The sequence below is a fragment of the Heloderma suspectum genome, chromosome 1 (genome assembly GCF_057233095.1).
Source record: "Heloderma suspectum isolate Gila_16-S chromosome 1, 16-S_ref, whole genome shotgun sequence".
In the NCBI taxonomy this organism is placed as follows: domain Eukaryota; kingdom Metazoa; phylum Chordata; class Lepidosauria; order Squamata; family Helodermatidae; genus Heloderma; species Heloderma suspectum.
In genome coordinates this window covers 287610941-287638120 of record NC_139458.1, presented here as the reverse complement: position 1 = coordinate 287638120, position 27180 = coordinate 287610941, and the positions used below count along the sequence as shown (strand labels likewise).

General features: G+C 42.3%; 1 protein-coding gene across 2 annotated transcripts in view; it reads right to left on the bottom strand.

The window, feature by feature from the left end:
• Positions 1–27180, bottom strand: part of LRRC1 (leucine rich repeat containing 1) — a 129172-nt gene that overhangs the window by 27343 nt on the left and 74649 nt on the right. The window contains exons 11-14 of one of the 2 annotated variants that reach the window (XM_084826831.1): positions 18972–19087; positions 16524–16696; positions 15634–15770; positions 9277–10558 (exon numbers count right to left, since the gene is read on the bottom strand). In XM_084826831.1, coding sequence (XP_084682957.1) covers positions 10400–10558; positions 15634–15770; positions 16524–16696; positions 18972–19087 — 585 coding nt within the window. In that variant the 3' untranslated portion in view covers positions 9277–10399. Of the gene's footprint in view, positions 1–9276; positions 10559–15633; positions 15771–16523; positions 16697–18971; positions 19088–27180 lie in introns of those variants that run through there. The other variant, XM_084826832.1, reaches the window with a different exon arrangement.

The following is a 27180-nucleotide window of genomic DNA, read 5'->3' as shown; positions in this document are numbered from 1 at the left end:
CCTTCCAATGAGCACTCAGGGTTGATTTCCTTTAGGATGGACTGATTTGACCTCCTTGCAGTCCAGGGGACTCGTAAGAGTCTTCTCCAGCACCACAGTTCGAAAGCATCAATTCTTCGGCGCTCAGCCTTCCTTATAGTCCAGCTCTCACAGCCATACATTACTACTGGGAAAACCATAGCTTTGATTAGACGGACCTTTGTCGGCAAGGTGATGTCTCTGCTTCTTCCTATGCTGTCTAGGTTTGCCATAGCTTTCCTCCCAAGGAGCAAGCGTCTTTTAATTTCATGGCTACAGTCACCATCAGCAGTGATCTTGGAGCCCAAGAAAGTAAAATCTGTCACTGCTTCCATTTCTTCCCCTTCTATATGCCAGGAAGTGATGGGGCCAGATGCCATGATCTTAGTTTTTTTAATGTTGAGTTTCAAACCAGCTTTTGCACTCTCCTCTTTCACCCTCAACAAGAGGCTCTTGAGATCCTCTTCGCTTTCTGCCATTAGGGTGGTATCGTCTGCATATCGGAGGTTGTTGATAATTCTCCCAGCAATCTTAATTCCGACCTCTGATTCATCCAACCCAGCATTTCTCATGATGTACTCTGCATATAAGTTAAATAAGCAGGGTGACAATATGCAGCCTTGTCGTACTCCTTTCCCAATTTTGAACCAATCGGTTGTTCCATGTCTGGTTCTTACTGTTGCTTCTTGACCCTCGTACAGGTTTCTCAGGAGACAGGTAAGGTGGTCTGGTACTCCCATCACTTTAAGAATTTGCCACAGTTTGTTGTGATCCACACAATCAAAGGCTTTAGCGTAGTCAATGAAGCAGAAATAGACATTTTTCTGGAATTCTCTTGCTTTCTCCATGATGCAGCGAATGTTGGCGATTTGATCTCTAGTTCCTCTGCCTCTTCGAAACCCAGCTTGTACTTCCGGTAGTTCTCGGTTCGCATACTGCTGAAGCCTAGCTTGTAGGATTTTGAGCATCACCTTGCTGGCATGTGAAATGAGCGCAATTGTGCGGTAGTTTGAACACTCTTTGGCGTTGCCCTTCTTTGGAATTGGAATGTAAACTGACCTTTTCCAGTCTTGTGGCCACTGTTGAGTGTTCCAGATTTGTTGGCATATTGAATGCAGCACTTTAACAGCATCATCTTTTAGGATTTTAAATAGCTCAGCTGGAATACTGTTATCTCCGCTAGCTTTGTTGTTACTAATGCTTCCTAAGGCCCACTTGACTTCACTCTCGAGGATGTCTGGCTCAAGTTCAGTGACCGCACTCTCATGGCTATCAGGGACATTCAGATCTTTCCTGTATAGTTCTTCTGTGTATTCTTGCCACCTCTTCTTAATCTCATCTGCTTCTGTTAGGTCCCTGCCTTCTTTGTCCTTTATCATGCCTGTCTTTGCACAAAACGTTCCCTTGAGATCTCCAATTTTCTTGAAGAGATCTCTAGTCTTTCCCATTCTGTTGTTTTCCTCGATTTCTTTGCATTGTTCATTTAATAAGGCCTTCTTGTCTCTCCTTGCTATTTTCTGGAACTCTGCATTCAGCTGGGTATATCTTCCCCTTTCTCCCTTGCTTTTCGCTTCCCTTCTTTCGTGAGCTACTTGTAAAGCCTCATCAGACAGCCACTTTGCTTTCTTGCATTTTTTTTCTTTGGGATGGATTGAGTTGCTGCCTCCTGAACAATGTTACGGACCTCCGTCCATAGTTCCTCAGGCACTCTGTCTATCAGGTCTAATCCCTGAAATCTATTCCTCACCTCCACTGTATATTCATCAGGGATATGATTTAGGTCATACCTGAACGGTTTAGTGGTTTTCCCGACGTTCTTCAATTTAAGCCAAAATTTTGCAAGAAGCAGCTCATGATCTGAGCCACAGTCAGCTCCAGGTCTTGTTTTGACTGACTGTATGGAGCTTCTCCATCTTTGGCTGCAAAGGACATAATCAATCTGATTTCGATATTGACCATCTGGTGACGTCCATGTGTAGAGTCGCCTCTTGTGCTGTTGGAAAAGAGTGTTTGCTATGATCAGCATGTTCTCTTGGCAAAACTCTATTAGCTTTTGTCCTGCTTCATTTTGTACACCAAGGCCATGCCTGCCTGTTATCCTGGTGATTTCTTGACTTCCTACTTTAGCATTCCAATCCCCTATGATGAAGAGGACATCTTTTTTTGGTGTTAGTTCTAGAAGGTGTTGTAGGTCTTCATAGAACCGATCACCCTCAGCTTCTTCGGCCTCAGTGGTTGGGGCATAGACTTGAATTACTGTGATGTTGAATGGTTTGCCTTGGATTCGTACTGAGATCATTCTATCATTTTTAAGATTGTACCCCAGTACTGCTTTTCCCACCCTTTTGTTGACTATGAGTGCTACTCCATTTCTTCTAAGGGATTCTTGCCCACAATAGTAGATATGATGGTCACCTGAATTAAATTCGCCCATGCCTGTCCATTTTAGTTCGCTGATTCCCAAGATGTCGATGTTCAATCTTGCCATCTCATGTTTGACCACCTCCAGCTTACCTTGATTCATTGATCTGACATTCCAGGTTCCTAAACAATATTGTTCTTTACAGCATCGGATTTTCTTTTCACCACCAGACACATCCACAGCTGAGTGTCCTTTCGGCTTTGGCCCAGCCGCTTCACTCTTTCTGGCGCTACTTGGAAATTCCCTCTGCTCTTCCCCACTAGTATATTGGACACCTTCCGACCTGAGGGGCTCATCTTCCGGCATCATCTCTTTTAGCCTTGTGATACGTTCCATAGGGTTTTCTTGGCAAGAATACTGGAGTGGGTTGCCATTTCCTTCTCCAGTGGACCACATTTTGTCAGAACTCTCTGCCATGACCTGTCCGTCTTGGGTGGCCCTGCACGGCATAGCTTATGGCTTCACTGAGTTACGCAAGCCCCTTCGCCACAACAAGGCAGTGATCCATGAAGGGGTTTGTAGAGAGTGGAGAGGGTTTATTCACACAATGCTCTTCAAACAATACCTGCACATGGTGACTGTTGGGGTGGACTGAGGTATACACCAAATTTCATTCTGATACATCACCAACATAATTCTCCATTTGTTATTCCAACAGCCGATCAACCCTCCTGTCTGTTTTCAAGGAGGGATAGAAAATATGCAAGATGGATTGTAATGGAGTACCTGAAGTAAGGCCTCTAATAGTGTGCATTCTGTCAGAATATGGGGTTCAAACCTGCATTAACTAGTGCTGTGCCGAAAATTTCAATTTTCTCTTTGGGGAGGGGGACAGGGTTTCCACATACCTTTTTAAGGGTAGTTGATTCTTGAAGGGTCTTTCTATTTTTTTTTTTTTTTAAAATTAAACACCCCCTGCACTTGCAGAAGGCCAAGCCTCTTCTCCAGCCAGGAGTTCTTCCTGAATGCCTATTGGAGAGGGCAAGGTCACATGGTCTCCTGAGAGTTCAGAAAGAGCTGTCAGGCTGGAGAAGAGTCTTTGGCTCCTGCGAGTGCAGGGGGTGCTTTAGACAGACAGACAGACAGACAGATAGATAGAAGCTTAAGCTCCACAAACTGGAAACTAAGGCTAATTCCTTAACATACGTGCCCCATGTTCAGTAATGACGTTGTGCAATGTCACAAATTGTGCTTGCCTATAACTTGCCTTCCATGCATCCACACTTTTTCTGGATCTTTCAGGCCCAAATCCAGATGGGGAGGATGGAGCGCCTGAGACGAGAAAAGATGCCTGACATTGTCCTGGTATTGCTTTATGAAACATCTGAACCTTACTGCATTGCTAGAGAAATCCTCCTGTGAGTTGATCCATGCCTGTTTGTTGCTTGTAAGCAAGCATAATTCATGACATTACACAACATCACAGGCCATGTTAAGGCATCAGCCTTAGTTTCCAGCTTCCTGGCTTTTTGGAGCTTGAGCCAACATGAGATAGCCTTAACTCTGGTCTTAAACTGGCAGGTTTTTGATAATTGAATTATCCTGGTTTTCAAAAAGAAAATGTATTATTACAGCATCCTGAAAAGATCAAAAACTAAAAAGCAAAACACTTACAAGTCATTAACTGAGTAGATGTGTACAAATGAAAAGCGATGTCCCTGTATGTTCAGAAAGATTTACTTCTGAGTAAGCCTGCAGAGGATTCCAACATACCTTTTCCTTCCCTATCCCATTTTCATTAGTGCTCTATCAATCAGTGAGTGATTCCCCCAGCCTTCAAAATTACCTCACTCTTACTATCAGAATGCTGACAGGAACACTGGAATTCCTTTCAAAACACTGGAGTACTGGCAGCATTCTAGCTTCAGATTAAAACTGAGCATGCCTGAAACAACTTTGCTAGCAGTTGCTACCATAGACTTTCATGGGGCAGGAAAACGTTATTAACTTTGAACTGCTGCTCAGAAATTCATCATGCCAATGAAAGGCACATATCCTCAACAAGCCTGTGTAAAGTACACCAGTAGTTTTCACACCAAATTTGAATGAAATATATATGCCAAGCCACAGCTTCAAATAAATAGTACAAATGTGTCAATTTCCAGCACTTTTTAACTTGCTGGACCTGTGGCAGTTTTTATCAGTCTGACATTTTGCACAGCTATAGACCTCATCTGGTATATCATGGATACCAAGTTTCACATTATTAGCTTAACAGGTGTCATTTTTATAAGCAGTAGAATTTTGAGGCTTATAATGACAGAACTTTTTTTTTTTTTGCAACTGACCTTAACTGAAGAGGCACTCGTGTGCCCCTTTAACACAAGCAACTTCCTTTATGAAAGTGGCATGGGAAACATGAACAATAATTGGATGATATCAGGTTAAAATTCCTGCCATTTATTTGCTTAGCTTGAACTGTCATGAGGTTTTCTCAGAAGGAATAATCAAATCTGCCTATCTGGAAGTTCAGAGAATGGGCAATTCTATGATGGATCTAATGGGTTGGATCCAGTCATGTAATTCTGCAGACAGGGGGTGATTCCCCATTCCCCCTCCCCCACAGCCTCTCAAAATTTACTCCAGATGGCTGGAAAACCCTCTTGAGATTTTTTGGGTGGCGCGAAGGCTTCAGGGTGTGCTGAGAGGGATGAAGTCCCACTACTAGGGGACCCCCACTAGCATGATGTTGGATTTAATCCAATGTCTCCGGTATTTTGGAAAGATATTTTATATCAATGCACACGCCACCTCATAGGGCATTTCAGTGAAAGCTGGTAGTAGCTCTGCCAAGCATACTCCATGCATCAGAATTTCACTCTACCACCCAGGTTGCACGTCATGGCACAATTCCTTGGTTGTTTAACACACAAAATGTGGGGATAAGAGGAATGCATGAGCCTCATATGAACGATTTCTATTTTTAATCAACAACCCAGGAACATCCAATTCCTCGGTTGTTTTATGACATGCAAACCCAGAGACTCTGGGTTATTTATGGGTTGAACAACCCAGAGTTAAACCAACTATAAACCCTGGCTGATTGTTGGGTCAACTCTGGGTTTTTTAACCTGTAAACAACCCAGACTTTCCAGGTTCACATATTATGAAACAACCCAGGTACAAGGTGCCCCTGGGTTAATTAAAAGTGGAAATGCCTTGCACATGGCTTGCATGCTTCATTTCCCCCCAGCAATTCCTAGGTTAAACAACCCAAGAAAGGATGCAGTGATGTGTGAACTGGGTCTACACATTACCGGTATGATGGGATGATACAAAAATACACTGCATCCCTGTATTGTATTTCCCCCTTCTTCTCCATAATGCTTAGGAATGTTTGTCCATGTTGTGACATCCCATTGTGCATTTTCCCACCCCACATTACTGGCTGTCACTGGAAATGCACTACTAGATCAAATGGTATAGACCTGGAGCTGGTTGAAGCAAGTACAAAAAGAGGGAGGACAACAAACCATGAATGATGTGTTTCTTCTTCCCTTGCTCCTACTGCAGCACCCACTGTTAGACTCAAAATGTGTAGGACTCAAAAGATAATATCAGTGGTGAGATCCAAGAGTTTATGGCTTACGGATCTCTCCATGGGGGAGATTTACAAGACCCACATACTACAGGAGAAGTAGGGAAAGAAGAAACGTAATGTACTCATGCTTGTGCTTCCCTATTTTTTGGTAACTATAAAGCAACTTGGATGCAAATATGACCAAATACAAAGGGGCGGGGGGAGAGATGTCTTACTCTTGATCTACAGTGTAGATTCTAAATAGTAAAATCACAAGACCATGAACATTTACAGGGGAGTTAAAGCCCAGTTTGCAATCTTCTGGCATAACCACCATACTTCTTGGTTTCCAAGACTGCCTGTGCTGAATTAGCTGTGGAGCATCTAACTGATCACTCAGTAGAAGCCATATTTGAGGGCAAGGGATCAAGCATTTCCTCCTTAAAAGCAGACACCAGTTCTTATGTTGGACCTGACACATCAGAGCAGTGTACATTATAGTGTACATTATGTACATTACATCCTGCCAGGCTGCCGTGATAGGCTACGTAAGAAAACATTTTATAAGCAACACCTGGCAGAAGCAGAGAATTTAACACATCTTGAGCAACACACTGCAGGATCTAACCGCTAAACCATCATGTTCACAAGGTACAAAAAGTACCCTTTTCTTTTACTGACTGGGATGGGTCACACATAGGGATGGCGGAGAATTCCGCCACAGATTTCAGTGAGGCCGAATGCACTGGCATTCGGCCCACCGAAACCTGTGGTGGAATGGCCTCCCACCCCCCGCCACCCCGCGGAATCGCCCCCAGGACGAAGCTTACCTGGGGCAGATGTTCCAGTGGCAGTGGCTCCAGCGGCGGCTCCAGCGGCGGTGGCAGCTGGTCTCTCGGCTGGCTGCTGCGGACGCAAATGGCAGCCGCCATAGCGGCCGCCATTTGCATCTTGCCAGGCTGCCATGATAGGCTACGTAAATTACGGCAAAGAGCAGGGGCACAAACGGTGGCCACTACACCGTTTGCTCTGCTGCTGTTTCCGTGATAGGCTATGTGAGTATTTACGTAGCCTATCACGGCAAAGGCAGCCATGCAAGTGGCGGCCACCACGCCATTTGCGTAGCTGCCTTTGCCACCGCTATGGTGGCCGCCATTTGCGTCCGCAGCAGACGGCCGTGGCCAGAACTCCGGCTGCGGATGGCCCTGGCCGGCGGCTCCACGGAGCTGCTGCAGAGCAGAGCCGGCCCAGGGAGGATTCCGGGGGGAGGGACGGAGCGCCTCCCCCCCCACGAATCCAAGCTGCGAAAAGGTAAGTGACTTTCGTACACCCCTACACATACATGAACATTACTTAATTCTTCAGGGATTAAGTAGCAACCTGTGTTAATGAATCTTCACAGATCTTACTTCCATACACCATCAAACACAACAGGTCTACTCCTAAGATAAGTTAACTTAAGGAAGTTAACAGAAGGAAAGTTTCCCATCCTTCCTCCCCTCTGGAGCCAGCTGCACCCCCTGCCCAAAGTCTCCCTGGAGGATCAAGGCCGCTCCTGAACAATGGTCACTGGGGGCTGCTGCAGGGAGGAAACGATGGGAAATGTTGTCTGTGAATTACCTTAAGGGCGCAATCTTATTGGGATAGCTGTGAGCCTCCAAACTCGGAGGCTTACAAACATCCAATGCTGAGCAGGAGGAGCAGCAGAGGCAATCCTCCCACTCTGCATTTTGGCTATACAGGTTTTTCCGCCCATCTAGCTGGGGCTCTGCAGAGCGGGAGGGAAGGAGACAGAGGAGGCCCGAGGATACAGCACTGTCTCCAACCTCAAATCCAGGAATCCAGACTATCTTATCCCCCCTGCCCCCAGACTCTGTCTAGGAGCCATAGGACTGCTCCCTAAGTTAATTTACCTTAGGATCCAAGCTAGTACTTAATGTAGTCAGTGCATAGATTCAGCTCCTAGTCTTCAAGTGTTGAGAGACCAAGTGATAACACAAGGAATAGATATGCATTATGAAATCATTCCTTAACACAATTATAACAGGCCAACTGAAAACCATATTTAGTGAGGTTCACTTTACTGTCTGATTCCCACTCAGGTGCAGGAAAGTTATTTTTCTAGAATTTTTAAAATGTAGTGTCAGTTTCCTCATCTGACTTTACGAACTGTTTGTTTGGATTATCCAGGGTGGCCCCCTGCAAGTCCACCTTAAATTAAAAACCTTACCACGCAACACAAAGCTGGAAAAGCTTCCGACCCAGACTCATGCAGTCATGAGTTTTACCATACATATAATGAGAAAACAATGAAAAAGGAACTAAGCTCCCTTTGAAATAAGTAGGTTTCATTTTTGCTCCCTGCTTGTGATGGGAGCCCTTTGTAGAAGACTTCCTATCACAGCCCTGGTATTCCAAAGCTGCTTCTCCTGAAGAACATATAGCACGTTAACGTGCAGAACTTTTAACAGATGCTTTTGTAACTATAATCGACCTACATAGTCTTATTCTTAATACACTTACACTCATGTCAACACAGATATTTTATAGATAAAAACATCTATAGAAAGATTTGGATGTTGGTTTCCCCTAGGTAACCTCAGTCCTCTCGTTTCTTACTGAGGTAGAGAGATGGGTGGGGAAAGATAAAGAGATGGTGATCTATATTAAGATACTAGGAATTTTCTGTGTCCTCTCACCTTAAGTTCCAATTGCACTCAATTACAGCACACATTCAGTCATATGCATTCCCACCCCCCAGATACATGATTTCATAAGGACTTAAATAAGAGCTCCAGAGAGGGACAGTATACTAGGAAATGTACAGTTAATTCACAAAAGTAATTTAGTTGGTTGCTTGAAGGCTTGTAGAACACTACACTGTTATGTTTTTAAGATTTTCCATTTGCCTATGCAATCCAGTCAGCAGCTATGGGTCACTTTTCATATGTCACAACCAAGAACACAGAATGAGCGTTGTTCAAACATAACAAGAATTTAAGTTTGTCTAGAAACTGTCTTCTTATCCATTCTTTGGTCAGGCTGCTGGAACTAACTACCTTGTAAAGCAACATCTGCTATACTTGAGTCTGAAAGCAGCAGATTTATCCAGCAAATTAACACTTGGTATCACCACCATTAATTTACTGCTTACGTTTCAAAATAAATCTGAGTCACATTTAAAAGCAATAGTATTTGGGGTCAACTGAGCAGTGGGTAGTGTGAAATACAACTCAAATGAATTAAAATATACATCCTTTTTAGTAGCAACTTTAGTACTAGAATAAAAAGTTACTGAATCATCAAGATTTTTTTTTAGTGTTTTATTAGGTTTTATAGAGATATAAAACCTTCCCAGTATGCTTGAGAATATCATGCCTGTATAGTACATAACATTCATTTTCACAACTTACGCACTTGCTGCTGTGCATTTTGTTCAATTTTTAGAATTTCTTTACAAATGGCACATTTAAAGGTGGGCACCTGAAATTCTAATGACTGCAATGCTTCTGCAGCCAAAATGATTTCTTCATGAACAGATATATTTCTTTTAAAAGTGTGTGAGTGCATATCATAAGGCAGTGGCAATTTGAGCATCTAGTGTTATCACCATAATCGAATGAGATAATTTTTTTAAAAAAACAACACAGTTTTTTTTCCCAAAGGGAAGTTAAAAGTTAACTGTTTGCAAAATAGCACATCTAAAGAGGCACCCTTCTTTAAACTAATCTCACTGTTCCTAAATTTTTGTTTAATCTCATATAGGTTGTATTAAGGCACATGTAGATATAACAAACATGGAATTCATCTTGCACAAATACTAAAATGTACCATTTAAAATTTCTTTTAAAAAATGAAATACATCATTTTTGTTATGAAACTCCTATACAAAATTATAAAATTTACACCATCTGAGCTGCCAGAGACGTAAAAACATATCAGTTCTCCATATAACTACCTTTTTTCATTGTAGGTCAAAACAGGGGAATATAAATACCCCAGCCCTTAAGGGCAAAAAACAAAAACAAAAAACCCCGCAGACAACTCCTGTGCATACAAGATGCATGATTGTATAATAGTGTATTCCCCTTGTTCGAAAAAGAAACAAACAACTTAAAATCTATTAAAATGACAACACTGGAAAATTATGGGAACGATTCACCAGCAAACAAACAGGAGCTGTGCAAGCAAAGAACAAGACTGTGGGAGGCATTTCTCAGTGCGCTGCGCCCTCTGTGTTCAAATGCTTGGACTGAAATAAGGCACTTTTCTTCCAATGAGAAGCACCTTCCAAAGAAATGACACAAGGACGAGATGAGTCGGATCAGATTTCTGGTTAAACACATGAGAGTTGATTGAATGATATCCCAGGATGCAACAGTAACGATTCAACAGCAGGGGGAAGACACAGGAGGCAAAAATCTGGAGGACGTGAGTCTCTACACAGAAGTGGTCACTCTGTCATTGGCATTATTGACCTCATTTTTGTTTGAATCCAGTCCTTTAGCAGCATTCATATCATTCCGTAAATTCTCCACTGTCTTTTTCATGTTCTTTAATTCCCCAGGGTGAGGAGTGGCTCGCCTTAGAAGTGTCCTCTAAAAACAAACAGTGGAGTAAATGATTTTTCTTGTGTCTCCCTTATTTATATATATATATATATATATATATATATATATATATATAGGCTTTTCAGACTTAGTGACTAAATACCAATTATTAGGTTTACATGAAATGTAGATATAGGTTATCAACTTTTTAATAGTTGCTTGGTCTAACAACAAATGTAGCAGGGGATATATCTTTAACCGCTCAAGCGACACTAGCCATGATGTAGAGAAGCAATACGCATGAAGGGGAGAACCACAAGCACAACTCGTACGTTGCTTTCACACACAACACAAGGCTCATGATTCTTCTACCAAATGCATAACTTCTATGGATATCAGGGTTGGATTGGATCCATATTAAATTAGCTGTACCTAGTTGAAATCAATGGGACTTAAGTCATGACTAGCTTGTCCCACTGATTTCAGTGGGAACCAAGTTCAACTTAGTCGGGATCCAACATATTGACTTTGTTCACATGATCAAATCAGCCCACCATGGGTTGTTTAAGCCATGGTTGGCTGTGGTCCTGCCAGGCAGGATTTGCATATTCAGTGCCTGACAGCGATCTGTTGTGTTGTGCAAACCCAGGGACTGCGAGTTATGCAAGGGTTAAACAGTCCATGGGTTATGTGAGTGTAGTTTAACCCTCACATAACCCATGCTCTCCAGGTTCACATGACATGACAAGATGCAGGTGGGCACTGAATATTCAAAATGGCTGCCTGCCCACAACACAGCCCACCATGGCTTAAATAAGCCATGATGGGTTGTTCAATTATGCAAACTGGCCCATTGCATTGGAAATCCACAAGAAGAGTTATTCCCAGTTTAAGCATTTATAGAACTGGTACCTCTCCCACGACATTTTTTCTTGCTGGCCATTTTAATTAGTGGGTTTCATATGGCTATCTATTCTTCTACCTCCAAGAGATTATTAGTCCTATTTCACAAGAAAGGAATAAAAGAATGTTCCCAAGGAATTATCAAGTCACCTTGCTTCTCTTGAATGTGCCCGGTCACTATGGCACATGACAAACTGCTTTTAAAACAGGGGACTTTCAAAAATAGATTTATGCTAAAGCAAGGGGTTTGCTGCTTGGAGGGACAGGGAGAAGGGGGCCGCAACTGTTAAACTACATTGCCCTACACCTCATGTTTCATGATGAATCACTGCCCATCATGAAAATGAAGCATATTTTGAAAAGATGAATTTCTTACAAATTTCATGTGCTTTTAAAAGTAGCTGGGGTCTCTGTCTTCTTTACCACTATGAATTACATGTGTTATTTGGGCTACTTCATGCTGTACATGGCAAATATGTCAACACTAATGTTTGAAGAGGAGATACACATCTAAACGCAGGGGACACATGCTGAAGATGTTGCAGCCAATGTTTCAATATGCTTCTGCTCTTCAAAATTCTGTAGCGTGTACTGTGGGAACGTGGGGAACATGAGCTCATGTACGAATAGCCGTGGCCGCTAACATTCAGAAGCCTTGAGTATGTGAAAGTTCTATTTTGCATATGCAGATGTGAAATGTAATAATGCTTAGAAAAGTGACTGTAGCACCTTTGTGAAAAAGTATCCACCACCATATGCATTCTGACTCATGGCAGCTGCCGTTAGTTATGCAATGGTATTTTATCTGCTTTTAATTTTAGTTGCTTCTTTAAAATAAAAATAGGTGAAGTAAGGGGGTGGCAAGTTTTGTGTCTTCTATGCTCTGAGAGAAGTGTGTTATCAAATAATTTAATCTGAGAGCATAAGAACATGAGCCCTGCTGGATCAGACCAAGGGTCCAGCTAGTCCAGCATTCTGTTCACACAGCGGCCAATGAGTTGTTGATTTGGCACCCACAAGCAGGACACAAGTGCAACAGCACCCTCCCGTCCATGTACCCCAGCAACTGGTGTACATAGGCATATTGCCTCTGGTACTGGACTTGTACAGCAGGGGTGGGCAGAAGGTAGATCTCCAGATGTTTTGGACTTCAACTCTCAGAAGCCCCTGGCAGCATGACCAGTGGTCAGGAATGCTGGAAGTTGAAGTCAAAAAGACCTGGAGATCTACCTTCTACCTACCCTTGTTGTACAGGATGCATGTCCCCACCCCACCCCAGTTTACCCATATTACATGTCATGTGGCCAGCATCTCATTTAAATACAGTTGTCATCCCCTACATTATCTATCCCCAACCTGGTGCCCTCTTGACGATTTGGACTACAACTCTCATCAGCCCCAGCTAGCATGGCTAATGGTCAGGCATGATGCAAGTTGTATAGGCCAAAACATTTGGAAGGCAGCAGGTTGAGGAAAGCTGCCGTACATGCACAGTGTTAGCTGCGTAGAGCATCAGATCCATGGCCTGAGAAAACATTGGAGGTTCTGGCTATGCAATTTAAGCAAGACACTTGCTGAGTGGAATCCTACACAGGTTAAGTTCTCTCTCTCTCTCCCCCACACACACATGCCCGTCGTAATATTTTAATCTGTCCTAAGAAACATAACGTTTTAGGCAAACAATATATGTTTTTAAAGCACTTTTTATGTGAAAGTGGTTCACTGTAAACACACTGGGAATGGAATTGTTTCAAGTAAACCCTTGTACACCCATAAGAATGTATTGCTATTATATCAGGGTGTTAGGCAGAATAGGAAGAACAGGCATTTCTGATGTAGGCCGACCCTGATTAAGGATACAGTTGCTCTTTTTGCAAACATGTAAAGACTTCACATAATCTCATAGTACTGAGAGAGAGAGAGAGAGAGAGAGAGAGAGAGAGAGAGAGAGAATTAAGATCTAACATGGAAGTGGCAAAGCTTAAATGAGAATCATTAGTTGTCACATATACAATTGGCAAGACAGTCAGGACAATTGAAATGTGTTTTCTGCACTGCCAACCAAATATTAAGCTTGATGACAATGCCAACCTTGATGGCAACTGAGTATTACTATGGCCTCAGCATTTTTCCTGCCAAAGCTTCGTTGAAGGCTAAGAAAACCAAGACTAATGAAACTCATTCTCATTTTAATGGCACCTCTCCCACCCCTGCTTTGTGCAGTCTGACTTTTTGTTCCCTACTTTAGCCACCAGTCTCCTCTACAAATAATTTCATTAAGCTATATATCTATTTTTAAGTTTGTTATTATTAGTTAAGTAATAAAATTGCACAATTCAGGGAGCAATACTATGGCCACTAGACACTGTCTGGAAGACCATAGGATATGCTCATTTCTGGGAACTGACCTCCCCCCTTGTCCGCACTGCCTCGGAGGCAGCACAGAGAAGCCCCATCCTCCGCTCTTGGAAGAGGAGCGCGGAGTGACTGCAAAGGGGCGTTCCGGGGGGGGGCATTCTGGGGTGGGGAGAGCAGAGCTGCATGTAGGACACATCCAATGTGTCGTACGGCAGCTTCCTCTCCCGGTCGGCCACCCCACCGCCAGACAGCCGAAAACGTCTGTCTAGCGAAAAATAGCAAGGCAGGAGAGGCATGGAGGGAACGATCCCCCCCATGCCTCTCCTGCCTTGCTTTGGATAAGCGGTTGCCTCCGAGTTCGGAGGCAGCCACCTATCTACTTAGGATTGCGCCCTAAATTGGGAGTATCTCAGACAAATGATGCCGCACTGAATCTGGGCAGCAAATTGCTGCTTTTGCTCTAGCAAGGGCTAATGACATTAGACTAGTGGTGGTTTACCCAAGCGCAATCCTAACTAGATGCCACCTTTGGATACTACCCCAGGTTATGGGACTAGGGAGGTAGAACCATCTTTTGTATTTTGTGGTTCAGCTGGCCAATTGTACAGGAACACCTATTTTCTACTTCCAAAAAAGTCACTTTTCAAAGCAGTACCATTTCTTTAATGTATGTTTTAGGCTCATTCTCAGGACCATTTCACACATTATAGCCAGCCTCACCAATTCTGTTCTGCAAGCAGCCCTACAGCTTGCAGAATGGTGATTTAGCACTTCTGGGGGCAAGCCCCCAAATGAGCAGAAACATTCATTTCTGGAGGGGGGCAGGTCGGCAGAGCTAGCATAAGGGAGCCTCAGAAGCGCTAAATTGTTATCCCACATGCGGTAGGGTTTACTTGCGGAACGGAATTGGCGGGGCTGGCCACACACAGACCAGAATCAGTGTCCAGCTCCACTAGCAGATGGGCAGCATTGGATTCTGCCCTATGTAAGGGGTGGGCAACTTGTGGCCCTGGCCCACATTTCTCCCGACAGTCCCAGCTGGTATAGCCAATGGTGAGGGATGATGGCAATTATAGGGCAAAACATCTGGAGGGCCACAAATTGTCCACCCTGAGTTAGGTGTATACCTAAAAATATCTTAAGTATGAATGCAACAAACATATATTATATAGTTACACTGATCTGGGAGCTAGGACTGGCTGCAGTTCGGTATCTTTTATTAATCAACAGTAATCATGTACGTGGGGCTTACTTCCACAGAGCATTTGAAAGGAGTGGGTGTATATTTTAGTGGAGGTCTCATAAGTACAGTGACAGATGCTCCCACTAGACCCTCCTTCATTTGAGCAGAACATCGAGCATTTCCTGCCAGCTCATAGGTACATATTCAGGTTTCAATGCAAATGGTTATGAAATGAAGGAGGGGCAATGGAAATGATTGTGAGGAAGGTGACAGTGAGATGGGGTAGGAGACAATCCAGTGGAAACCCCCCTCAAAGGGGTTACTGCCTACAAAACACAGGGTCCAAATCTTCCACCTTCCACAGAAGTCCCTACCTCTATTTTGCTTTTAGCAAACTGAAGGGGACCACCTTAAAGAAGCAAAAAGGAGAGAAAACTAGCCATAGAAACATCAAGTAGATCTACGTTTAAATAGCAATATTGTGCTATTTGTTTCTCTAAACAGAAGGGGCTTTGACGCCCGCACCCCCTGCCATAGGTAGTATCTGATCAGAAGCATTTAACAACATTGGCACATAGTACAGTCTGCTGGTACCATATGAATTAACTCCACAATAATCAGTTGTCCAATAAGCCACACCTAGCACCCTGCTTTTGCATTTGCTTTCTGAGAAACATACCATTTCATTATCCTCTTCATCTTTTTCATCTTCTAAAAAGCGGATTGCACTGACTCTGTTTACTGCCCGTTCATTCCATGTTTCATCTGACATTTCATTTACCAAGCTCTCCAGTGCACCGCATCGGGGCAGGTTATCTATTATGACAGCAGACAACAAGCGAAGACAGCAAGTTTGTAGGTTAGAGGTTAACAATGCTGCACATTCAACAGCTCAGGTGTCAAGGTTTTTCATGATGAAAACTAGTAATGGAAAACAATGTTTGACAAAAGCATACAATGCTCACCTGAGAGGTTAGCTGCCAAGGACTGCACTTATATTTAGTTAAGTATTCATATCATATTTGCAATGAGACCAATGATACACCTTCATGCAGTAACTGTTTGTGTCCTTATATCTAAATAGTCAGACCAAAGGTTGATGCACCAAGCCTGTAGAACTGCTACATTTGGACTGTTTTCCCCACAATTTACATTGCCCAAATGCCCACAGCAGTTACGTTACAAATGGAAATAAATAATCTCATAGACTCTTGTCCTCGCTTGTGGTAAGGATTATGAACATCCAGCATACTGAAATATAATTTAGAAAAACTGTTCCAGGATTAAACTGAAGATCTGCATGTATTCAGCAAGATTTTAGAAGTAAAATTATAGGGGGAGGGTAGTCAGTAAGCCATCCTTCTAATCATCTGGTAGAAACTATGCAATACTTAATAACCTTAAAATTACCATTTCTTGAAAACCTAACATCTTTAGTAGTTTAAACATATAAAATATTTTGTACACTTGAATGATACTATACAGGCAGTTTGTTTTTAGTTTGTTTTTCTCATTACCCTGACTGAAACCATCTTACTTCACATGAAAATGATCTCCAAATATATTTACCTTGGCAACCAGGCTCAGAAGGCATTTGAGGAAGTAGAACACATGTTAAAATCTTTTCTCCTATTTCGGGATCTGTGTCTGTCTGGAACGTAAGCAGAGGCTGGGACTGGTTATCAGACAGCCACAGTGCTTTCAGCTTCAAACTAGTGAGTGACATGGGAAGATGTAGCAACCTAGTAGAGAAAACAAGGAAAAATTCTGGAAGTTCTGAAAAAGTTAGAAAAGAAAGTGGCCGGGGGGACACCAAGAAGCCTTGTGCCACCTCTTTTGTTTTTCCTGCAGAATAACATGGCTACGCCTCTGGGAAGAGAATAAAACATTACAGTGTAAAAATTCTGCTCTTTCCCCTTTTTGTAGATGCTCCAAGTAACTTGATTCTCTTGCAATGTCACTGAAATTTTGAACTTCTTACATACTTTTTACAGCATTTAGCATATCTTCCCAAGACAAGTTCAGCTTTATTATTTATTATGTGTAGGAAGATAAAAAAAGAAACATATTTGTGCTCAACTAAGATCCTGGAATTTATACAGGTCCAGTGTTTAGTGCTGAAAACTTTACTTGTCTGAGGAAGTGCTCTCCTCTCATCTAGACTACTGTAACATGCTCTACGTGGGGTTACCACTGAAGATGGTTTGGAAGCTGCAGCTGGTTCAGAACACAGCAGCTTGCCTGATTAAAGGCAGCCGCCAGCGTGATCACATCACTCTGGTGCTGAAGAGGTTGCAGTGGTTACCAGTTGTTCTCGGGGCCAAATTCAAGGTGTTGGTTTTGACCTTTAAAACCCTATATGGTTCCGGCCCAGCCTATTTCAAGGAGCGCCTCCAGCAACACCAGATGAGTTGCTCAACAAGATCAGCCTCGGATGGCCTTCTCTCTGTCCCATCAGCCAGGAGAAGCTAGGTTGGTGAGGACGAGGTAGAGGGCTTTCTCTGCGGTGGCCCCCACTCTGTGGAACTCCCTCTCTAGGGAACTCTGCCATGCCCCCTCTTTAATGAGCTTCCGCCATGCATTGAAAACATGGTTGTTCAGGCAGGCATTTGGGGTGGGTTAGGGTATTTTTAGAAATAAGATGTTTTAATGTGGAATTTTATTGTTTTAAACTGTTGTATTATTGTACATCGCCCAGAGTGGCCGGGTGACTGGCCAGATAAGAAAATAAATAAGTAAGTAAGTAAGTAAATAAGTAAGTAAGGAGGAAGGGCTAATTTTTCCCCTTTAACTGGTACCCACTTTATACTCTGTGTATTTTTTTATGGTATTGTAGTGAGAACTGATATTAGAGTAGGCTAGAGAGAAATAAGTGGTATATGTACTGATATTAAGTTAGACTCAGGTGAATGGGAAGGGAGGAACTGAACACTACAAACCAAGGTACTGATGGTCTAAATGACCACACACACACACCCCAAAACCCCACCAGCATAGAGACTCACATCCCATCACAACAGCTGCTTTATATTAGTGCAGCACTTCAGGTAAGGAGATTAACATTTTGGTACAATTTTTTCCTTTTTCACAGGGAAAGAAGAGTCTGAACTTAAAAGACATTAAGAGAAAAATTCTATGGGGGAAGGAGAGGGAGAATCAGAGGCAGAGGAACCGTCAGGTCACGGGCCTGCTGGACTCATGGCAGCAGAGCAGAAGGTGGGAGGGGTGGCATTTTTCATTTGTTTTCTTTTCTGGCAACTTTGTTCTTTTAAGATTCCCCCTCTCACTAGTCCAATGGGAAGAAAAGTAAGTAAGCCTGCTCCAGGGTTGGCATAATTCACGCCCCCCCCCTCCATTCTGGGGATGTGTCATGTGAAGGGGGAAGGGCTTTGGATCCAGCAGATCCAAAGCCTCCCCTGATCTGCCCCTAGCTTGCTTCCTTTTTGCCATTACTGATGGTAGAGTGGCGCAGGTGGTGGCAGGGAGGCTTCCAAGGGCAGAACTACTTCTCGGCAAGTGGAAAGGGAGATCCGCTATATCAGGGTTAGGCAATCTAGTGCCCTCCAGAAGTTTTGGACTACAACTCTCAGAATCTCTGACCTCTGGCCATGCTAGCTGGGGCTGATAGGACCTGTAGACCAAAACACCTGGAAGGCACTGGGTTGCCTACCCCTGTGCTGTATCCTATGGCCCCTGAGACACCCTCCCAGGGACAGTAGGACTGCAGCCTAAGATGTCTGGGGTCTTTGTTTTTAAAATATCAGTTTCATTAAAGATCTGATACCATTCTACAGAGCTTTAGATAGTCCTTAGGAAAAAAAATTAAAATTGAATTCGAATCATTGTCCAACATTGCTTTACTAACATTGACCTTAACACCAGATTAAAATAGCCCCCCACACATATCACCACAACCGCCAAATGTAGGAAGGTTAACGAAGCTGCCAAATTCCACAAATCCCTTTCAAAGATGCACCACAAAAATGATTTGGATTTATGGTACAAAGGAGTACTTGCCTGTTTCCAGCTACATCTAGGACATGAAGTTCTGTGGCTTGTGATATCTCAGGAGGAATCCTAGATAAGCGGTTGTCCCGTACTGAAAAAACATTTAGACTGCAACATCCACCAATCTGTTTTATGAAAAAAGGGAGAATGCAGGATTAGTGCAGATACAGTTTAATGAAGTATGCATATGAAACATATAATCTGAGTATTAATGGTATTAAGTTATCAAATCCCAAGAAGTTAGTAGGATAGTGAAGTCTGCTTTAGCAGTCAGTTTGTGCAACAACTCATTCCTCTAAGGGGCAGTCTTGGGATTCTTATTCTAATGTCTTCTCAGGGTCAAACGTATGCACATAGCAGGCTTTTTTTCCTATGCAAATTGCAGGTGCAGAGGGCAGATCGGGATTGGGACCACAGTGGGATACAAAGAATTAAAGCCCCCCTACCCCCTGATGCTAAAGTCCCAATCCAGATCAGGTCCCCCACGCTTACGTTTGAGTCGGTACGAAGAACTGACACAGTTGTATGCTATGTGTTAAACGTAATGTGTAGATTGACCCTCAAACCTATCACCCCTTTAGGTGATCTTTCAGACAGTGTTTTGTTTTGTTTTTAAGTTCTCTTGTTTAGTTACTAGAGAGAGCTAAAAGTAATCAATTTAACACAAAGTTAGAGAGCTCATTAAGGCTGCAATCTTGGGAATAAGCCCCACTGAACTCAGTGGGGTTACTTCTGAGCAGACAAGCACAGGATTGCACTCTAAATGTTTTAATAGCTGGTTTGACAGTGCTGCTACTGCTTTTAAATAGCTTTCCCAATGTAATTTCTTCTTCCCATATTCTACTGTGGATCAGGTGCTAAGAAGAATCTTTGCATTTATGTCAATGCAGCTTCAAAGCTCAAACAGAACAGGCAAACCTACTCACCCAAGGCAAGATGCATTGCCAAAAGCACTTGCTTCTTCAGTTCACTCTACTTGCAGTCCAGGTATTTAAGCAGAATGGCTTATAGTAGCTGAACATCCATAAATTTGCTAAGTAGCAAGTATTGAGTCTCCTGGCCATAGAAATGACACAAACTGAGTTCTTATACTAAAGATATAATAACTCAATTTGTGTTATTGTATGAGCAGGAGTGCACTGTCAGACACCCCTTGCTCCAATAATCAACAATTTACATGAACTCCAAAGTTTAACTCAACAGCACAACTGCAAGCAACAGATACCATTTTTCTACAGGAAGAAATACAAAGCACCCTACTGTGTGTTTTCTAAGTTGCACAGAATCACAATCACTATTTCTAAGTAAGCAGTCCTAGACACATTTACTTTAACATGTAAATACATTAAATAAGTGCCATAGAAATGCATACGGTTTTATCCAAGTAAACATGTATATGATTGAAGAACAAATCTTTTCAATTTACTTTGTCAATTTTCCCATTTCCTCTTATTCCCAATTGTGAATTTTCCTAAAATTAATGTAGCTAACTCCATGCATCTTGAACTCAAGGGGTCACCTAACACCCAGGTTCCATTCCGTTCAAAACCTTATTTCAAGACAGTCTATGATAAAGGATTTCAATAATACATACCTCTATATATAGTCTATTAAACATACACTTGACTATATGGATGGTATTTCTCTTTTTAGGTTCAACTGTTGCTACCATGAATGCCAACCACCAACATAAAAGGAATGGTACTGTTTGATGACGAGTACAATGCTTGTATCAACAAGCCACTTGAAAGCCCCTTCTCAGCCTTGGTTATATAAGTCTAAAAATACAGTTTCAAATGACTCATTAAATGCTAGCCTAGCTACTGGAGTCAGTTCAATTTTGGTTGAAACTAATTTCATATTCTTTTTTTCCTTTATAACAGAAGTTCTTTTCACTACCCACCCCCAAAACTACCCTTTTCATCACATTTCAATCTTTATGTAAAATTTCTGCCAACATAAATATTTTCACTGTATTCTCTTCCATAAGAAACAGGCACACTTTCCTATTTTCATGCAAGGAATTGGTAGTGAAAGCATGAGCAAGATGATTATATATTGTATTTTTAAGTTTCAGACCCTTCCCCGGAGTGAGAAACCATGCACTAAAATTTCTGTAAGTGCTCTGACAAGTTCACAGGATAGGAGGTGCTTTAACAAAGGTATCCATTGTCTGCCTAATTGGTGCATCTCTAAAATGAAAAACTGAGAACAATTATTCTGGTTAGTAAATGCTAGATGAGCTGGCAAATGATGCCCTGTTGTACACAAGGAGTGCTTGCTCTGAACAATTCTGTCTCAGGAACATAAGCAAGAATGAGTTTTGGCCATGCAGCCTTCTTGAGAGCATCCCACCCCTTAAGCTAGAAAATCCCAGACTTTGGGGGCAATGAAAGTGCAGTGGTGGAGGCAGCCAGCTTGAATCATCATGCATTGAAAGCAGTCGGATGAAAGGAACTAGTGCGACTGTGGACTGAACAATACTTACAAGGTTACAAGAGTTTACCTGACTCAATTTTCCAAGCAGCTAACAATTAAGAAAAACACAAGAGACAGTTGTTTGATTTTAACACACACTATTATTTATGTGGACTGGACAGTACCATTCACACACACACAAATCCCATGAGACTATTTTCCCCCACCAGAGAACTCAACATTTTCACTAAGTTTATTTTTACTTAGCTGAAGCTGGTCTCCAGATAGCCCAATATGGACCAGCCTTGAGCAATTTGATATTTGCCTGGAAAACTGACCACTGTTTGCCACATTGGGGCCACCTGTAAACTTAACACAGGAAACCATAAGGGAAACCAGCTGAGTATCGTGTGGATAGTTAAGCTTGCCACATCTCTGCACCCAATAAAAAATGTGGGGTAGTACAGCCATCGTAAAAATGTTCCCTTATCATGGGATCAGATAAGATCACCAACTCCCCATGTGGCTAGATGCATTTTGTAGTGAGTTTACTAAGTACTATTACGCAGTAAGTGGCTGCTTGTCACCCATTGTGTCTGTCACATCCAACACCATGCAAGCAGACTTCTGCTTGCACAATGGGACTTCCCTGTCCTGCAGCCCTGCCTGCCCCCCCCCCGGTGTCTCAAATCTGCTCCGGAGGGTCCCCCAACCCTCTAGAGCAAATCTGGGGTCTATGCAGAAGGGGCTGCAAGGGGAGGGAGGAATCTATTCTGCTAGCAGTTTCTGCTAGTGGATGACCAGCACTGGATCCAACCCAATGTATTCATAAAAGAATCAAGTGACACGTGAGCATGCCTTAAGGGCTCTCTAGGCTTTTATATGCAAATTTACTATCCAGGGACCAAAATCTGCCACATACTGGCAAATGATGCACTCTGAATATCAGCCATATTTATATTTACAATGTCATGGTAGGCAGTTGATTTAACAGTACAAGTTGAATGATAAACTACCATTCATCTATGCCCAAGTTATTAAGTGAAGATGGAATATCCATTCAAAACAAGTAAGCCATCAACTGTGAACTGATAACCTTAGTTGTAACACATTACTTCAACCTTTCTTTTTAAAAAATGAATACCTTTGCTTTGAAAGATAAGAGCTCCTCAGGGATGAATGAATCCCAGGTGCAACAAAATTTTGATCCTGATACCCACAAACTTTGCCTGTAAGTGTTAGGTGCATACCTGGGAATTTTAATGGGGGTTGCAGGGGGAGGATTAACGCTTCTTTTATTCTCATTTTGTAGTCTGAGCCCACACATTCCTGAAATACCTGTTTAGTGCCTTAAATTAAAATGGTGTCTGGAAAGAATTCACCTTGCTATCAGAATATTTTGAACTTTGTGAAGGGGAAAACAGCCACAAACAGTGGTAAAGATAGTTTGCAAAAACATTTATCTACATAAAACAATTAACAGACAATGAGAATTAGCGAAATTATTTTAGTTCTAGAAAGGGGGGGTCTATTCCATCCTTGCAAAAACCCTGTAAAATGGAGTCCAAAAGGACTAGGTGATAGAAGACAAAAAAGGTTACAAATACTAAAGAGCATGCATGTTTTGAAAATCTGGAGTATTTTTGCCATAATACAAATCCAGAATACTTCTCCTGGCAACGCTCCATGTTAACTGACAAATAGCCGGCCACACAGTTCAAGCTATATTTATCAAAATTCCATTAGTTATAGATATAACTGATATATTTGCCACTACATAAACATTTGTCATTTAAATAAATAAATAAATAAATAAATAAATAAATGTAGAGTGGTAGAGATATAAGATCTCAGAAAATGGAAAAATCAATGCAAAGGCAAGGGAAGAAAAGCCAAGAGCAACAGACATTTGAACCTGGGCGGCACAGATGCTTTGATCTGAGTGGGGAGTGTTGTGTCCATTTGTGCATTATACGTTGCATTCCAAATAGCTTTAGGTGCTCGAGCAGGTTCCAAACTTGTACTCCTCAATGTTTCGGGAAAATTGCATCTTGCCATTTGTGCTTAATGCTCACTATTAAGCTATATATTTGTTATATTTTTTTTTAATTCCTGAAATTCTTCTAGATATGCAAGTGAAATACCTTGTGCATGTACGTTTCGATGGATGCTGAAGCTTAGGGACCCAGGAACCTGCAGTCCTGTCGTATTCCTCATTGTGTTCTGCACTGTTCCAAATTTTGGGAAGGGGGTCATTTCCTCTATTTAAGGGCTCAGAAGCTTAGCATGTGGCTTGCTCCTGCCACCACTGCAAACAGCCTCTTAATTTTAATCCCTCCTTTCCTCCTACCCCAAGTCAGCTAGTACAGACATAGTACAATTTTAATTCTGTAGTGTAAGAACATGACCTTTTATAACACAGAATGGAAAGAGACATGCTAAATTATTTTTTGCCCTTCATAAAGATATCCATTAACAGAAGAGGGGGCAAGAAAACAATGTGACAATACAGCAGAGTAATTTCATATATACATATACATGTGTTCACCACTCAATGACAGCAACATTAAGTGATGATTTGCATATGGTAAAACAGCCACCAGAGTTTAAACACCACAACTTTTTTTTTATCAGTGTACATCGCCTCAGAAATACCCTTATGAAAAGAGACTGCCTCATATCAAATGCTGGCCAGTGATGAAATAAAAGAACTGTACATTTGTGTGTGAATCAGTTCTTATTTCCTAATGAGAACTCAAATAGGTAGGAGTCAAAGAACCTGACCATTACTTCATCAAACCCAACTGCCTACATGAGGCTGCCTGCTGAGATCCACCCACTAATCCCCTGCACCTCCTTATCAAACCCTTTTGCAATCAAGGAAACCTAAACCCCCTGCCTTTGATCTCACCTGTCAGAATTTTGTCAGGGTTCTGTCCAGCACGTTATAGTAGAGGTTCTCATTAATACACTTGACAGTTCACTTTGTCATATTTCTGCAGGTGGCACTGATGGCTATGATTAGCTACAGAGCAGCCTGAATAGCTGGTTTATGTAATACCAGACACACCATTTGCCAGTGGCAGATGGGATTCCAGTCTCTGAAGCAGCCACTTATGACATACAAAATATACTTAAGAGGGTACAGAGACGTAACATGTGTGTGTGAACATCGAAGATAGCAAACAAAATTAACAGAAGCAGTTTAACCCATCTGCAGCACAAGTGGCACACGGAGGGTTTTTTTCTGAAATTCCTGGACAGAAGCAGGAGAGGGCTCCTGGGCCTGGCTAAGGCATTAAGAGTGCAATTGTATGCAGGTTTAGATAGAAAAAAGTCCTACAACTCTCAGCATCCCCCAGCCGGGAGTTCTAGGATGATTTTCTGTCTGAAAATGCATAGGGCTGTGAGGCTAACACAACCCTGCCTGCCTCTGCAGTGCTTCATTCCTGTTTGCTCCACAGCCCAGTAGACCGGATGGAAAACCACCCCAAGGTAGTGAGGGTAGGGGAAAAGATATGTACTCTTGTGCATGCTGATGTAGCATTCATAGACTTGAATTGTGTCCCTTGAAGAGTGGAGAAGGAAGAGGAAGGGAGTTATAAGCCCGAGCTTTTCGCTAAGCTGAATCATATTTCTTAACAATATCATGGGATGTCCTATGCAAAGTTTTGCACAGCTCATGTTGGAATATTTTAAGCCCAATGCCATTATTTTCCCTGGTTTCTCTGGACAAAGCAATTATGCCTTTATAACACAAGTCAACCTCCTGTTCCAGCTAATTCTGTAGAGTCTAGAATGCACATTTGATCTTTAGCTTTCACAGGAAAATGATAAAGTGGATCTATAGCCCCACTGTCCCAATTCATTGCACTTAGAAAAGGTCCCCCATATATTCTTAAAATGCAAAGAGACACAGAAAGAGAGCTAATCTCACCAGGAAAAAAACACTTTCATATCAGATCCTGGCATACATGTGGTGCACATTAAGGGTAGTATCCAATGCTAGTCCTTGTTAATCTGGTACTAAAAGGGTTAACAAAGAGTAAAGATGGTTAATTTGATCTGGGGGAGGCCTATAAGAAGAGCCCCTAGTAGACCCCAGATTCGTAACCAGCTTTATATTCCAGACTCTTGATCCTTGGGTAAGAAGACCGTGAAGTTTGATTCTATGCTAAATGATATTATTTCACTAACTGAGACTCTGAGATTTTGCAGGACTGTCTTTGCAGAAAGGAAAAAAAATGCAGCTGTCTTTACAAGCGGCTTCACAGATCTTGCTCAAGGCCACGACATGCTGGCAGAGTGTCTAAGTGAGATGAACAGCAGAACTGAGCATGCTCAGATGCCTACTAAGAGGAGGAAAAGTACTGCTTTGACATCTCGTGGTATACACCTGCTGGTAAGAGAATGTCCTTACTCGATGCTAGTTGGGCGGGGAAGTGTAGCCCTGAGCACGAGCGAGAACTAGGAGGAGGTGTTTGGGTGGATATGACCAAAAATGGCCAAAGATGACTGGGAGTTCAAAGAAGTTATACCAAAGAAAAATGCATCAAATCAAGATAACATGCCCAGATGGCAGACTTTGGGTCATATTTTTGGACATTTCAAAGTAACCCGTTTGTAATAGTGCCAGACACGTTCTCCAGACACATGAAATTGTGGGAGACAGATGAGACACCTTGTTTCTGATTAGTCAGCAAATGCTCTAACCACGTGGACCCCATTTTGATTGGAGGCTAATCGTCTCATTGTTCATGGGCCCCACCTTTGACCAGAGCAAGGGTATAAAAGCTCAGGGAATGGGAGCTCTGGGGGTGGTGCTTTTGTTCCTGTTCCTCTGGTTCCTGCTGCTGCTGCTACTCCACTTCCCTCTTTCTGCCATGCCACCAGACCCAAGGATTTGGGTAACTATGGACCTCTTTAGACTCTTAGACTTTGGAACTTCGGCTGTTACTGAAAGTAGAACTTAGAATTATTTCTGAGTTTAGGACTTAGGGTGCTTTCTAAGCTTGAGACTTGGAGATTATTCCTGAGGAGGGGATTTGGAATCCCATCTTCAGAGGTGGCACATGGAATTATTTCCAGGTCTTGAGTTTTCCATTCACTCTAACTCCTACCCCTATTCTTCACATGCCTAGAGGAATTTAGTAATGCTTTAGCATAGCTTTTGTATTCAAGTAAGACGCAGGAGGAAGTTAACAGGAGGGTTAACACTTAGTTTAGGTTGCGTTAGTTTAGCTTTGAACCGCAAGTAGTAAACAGGAGGAAGTTGGAAAGAGGAGTCATAACAATGTTAGAAGTTCAAGCCACTATCTTATTGGCCAAATTCATAATACCAGCTTTGGCAATTGCAATCCTTTTGATTAATCTTCTATTTTCGTTGCATTCTCTTTCCCTGTAATTATAGAGAAAGTTTCTAACACTCATATAACCACCATGCCACTTTCTTGATTTTGTATTTTTCTGAAATAAAGCCTTGAATAGATTTCAATCTATGCTTCTGTCTGTAGTGACATTTGTCCATTGAGATTAGCTTGGTTACCCACTGGGGTGCTTCGGACCCATTTGTTGCAGGTTCTCAGGTTAAACGGGACCGAATTTACAGTCCTAAGTAGAGTAGACCCATTCAAATGAATGAGACTAGTTAGTCACAACTAACTTAAGTGTCATTCATTTCAATGGGCCTACTCTATGTAGGACTAGGGATGTACGAAAGGTACTTACCTTTCGCGAATTCTGTTTATGGTTGGGGGGGAGGCGTTCTGTCCCTTCCCCCGGAATCCTCGCCGGGGGGGGA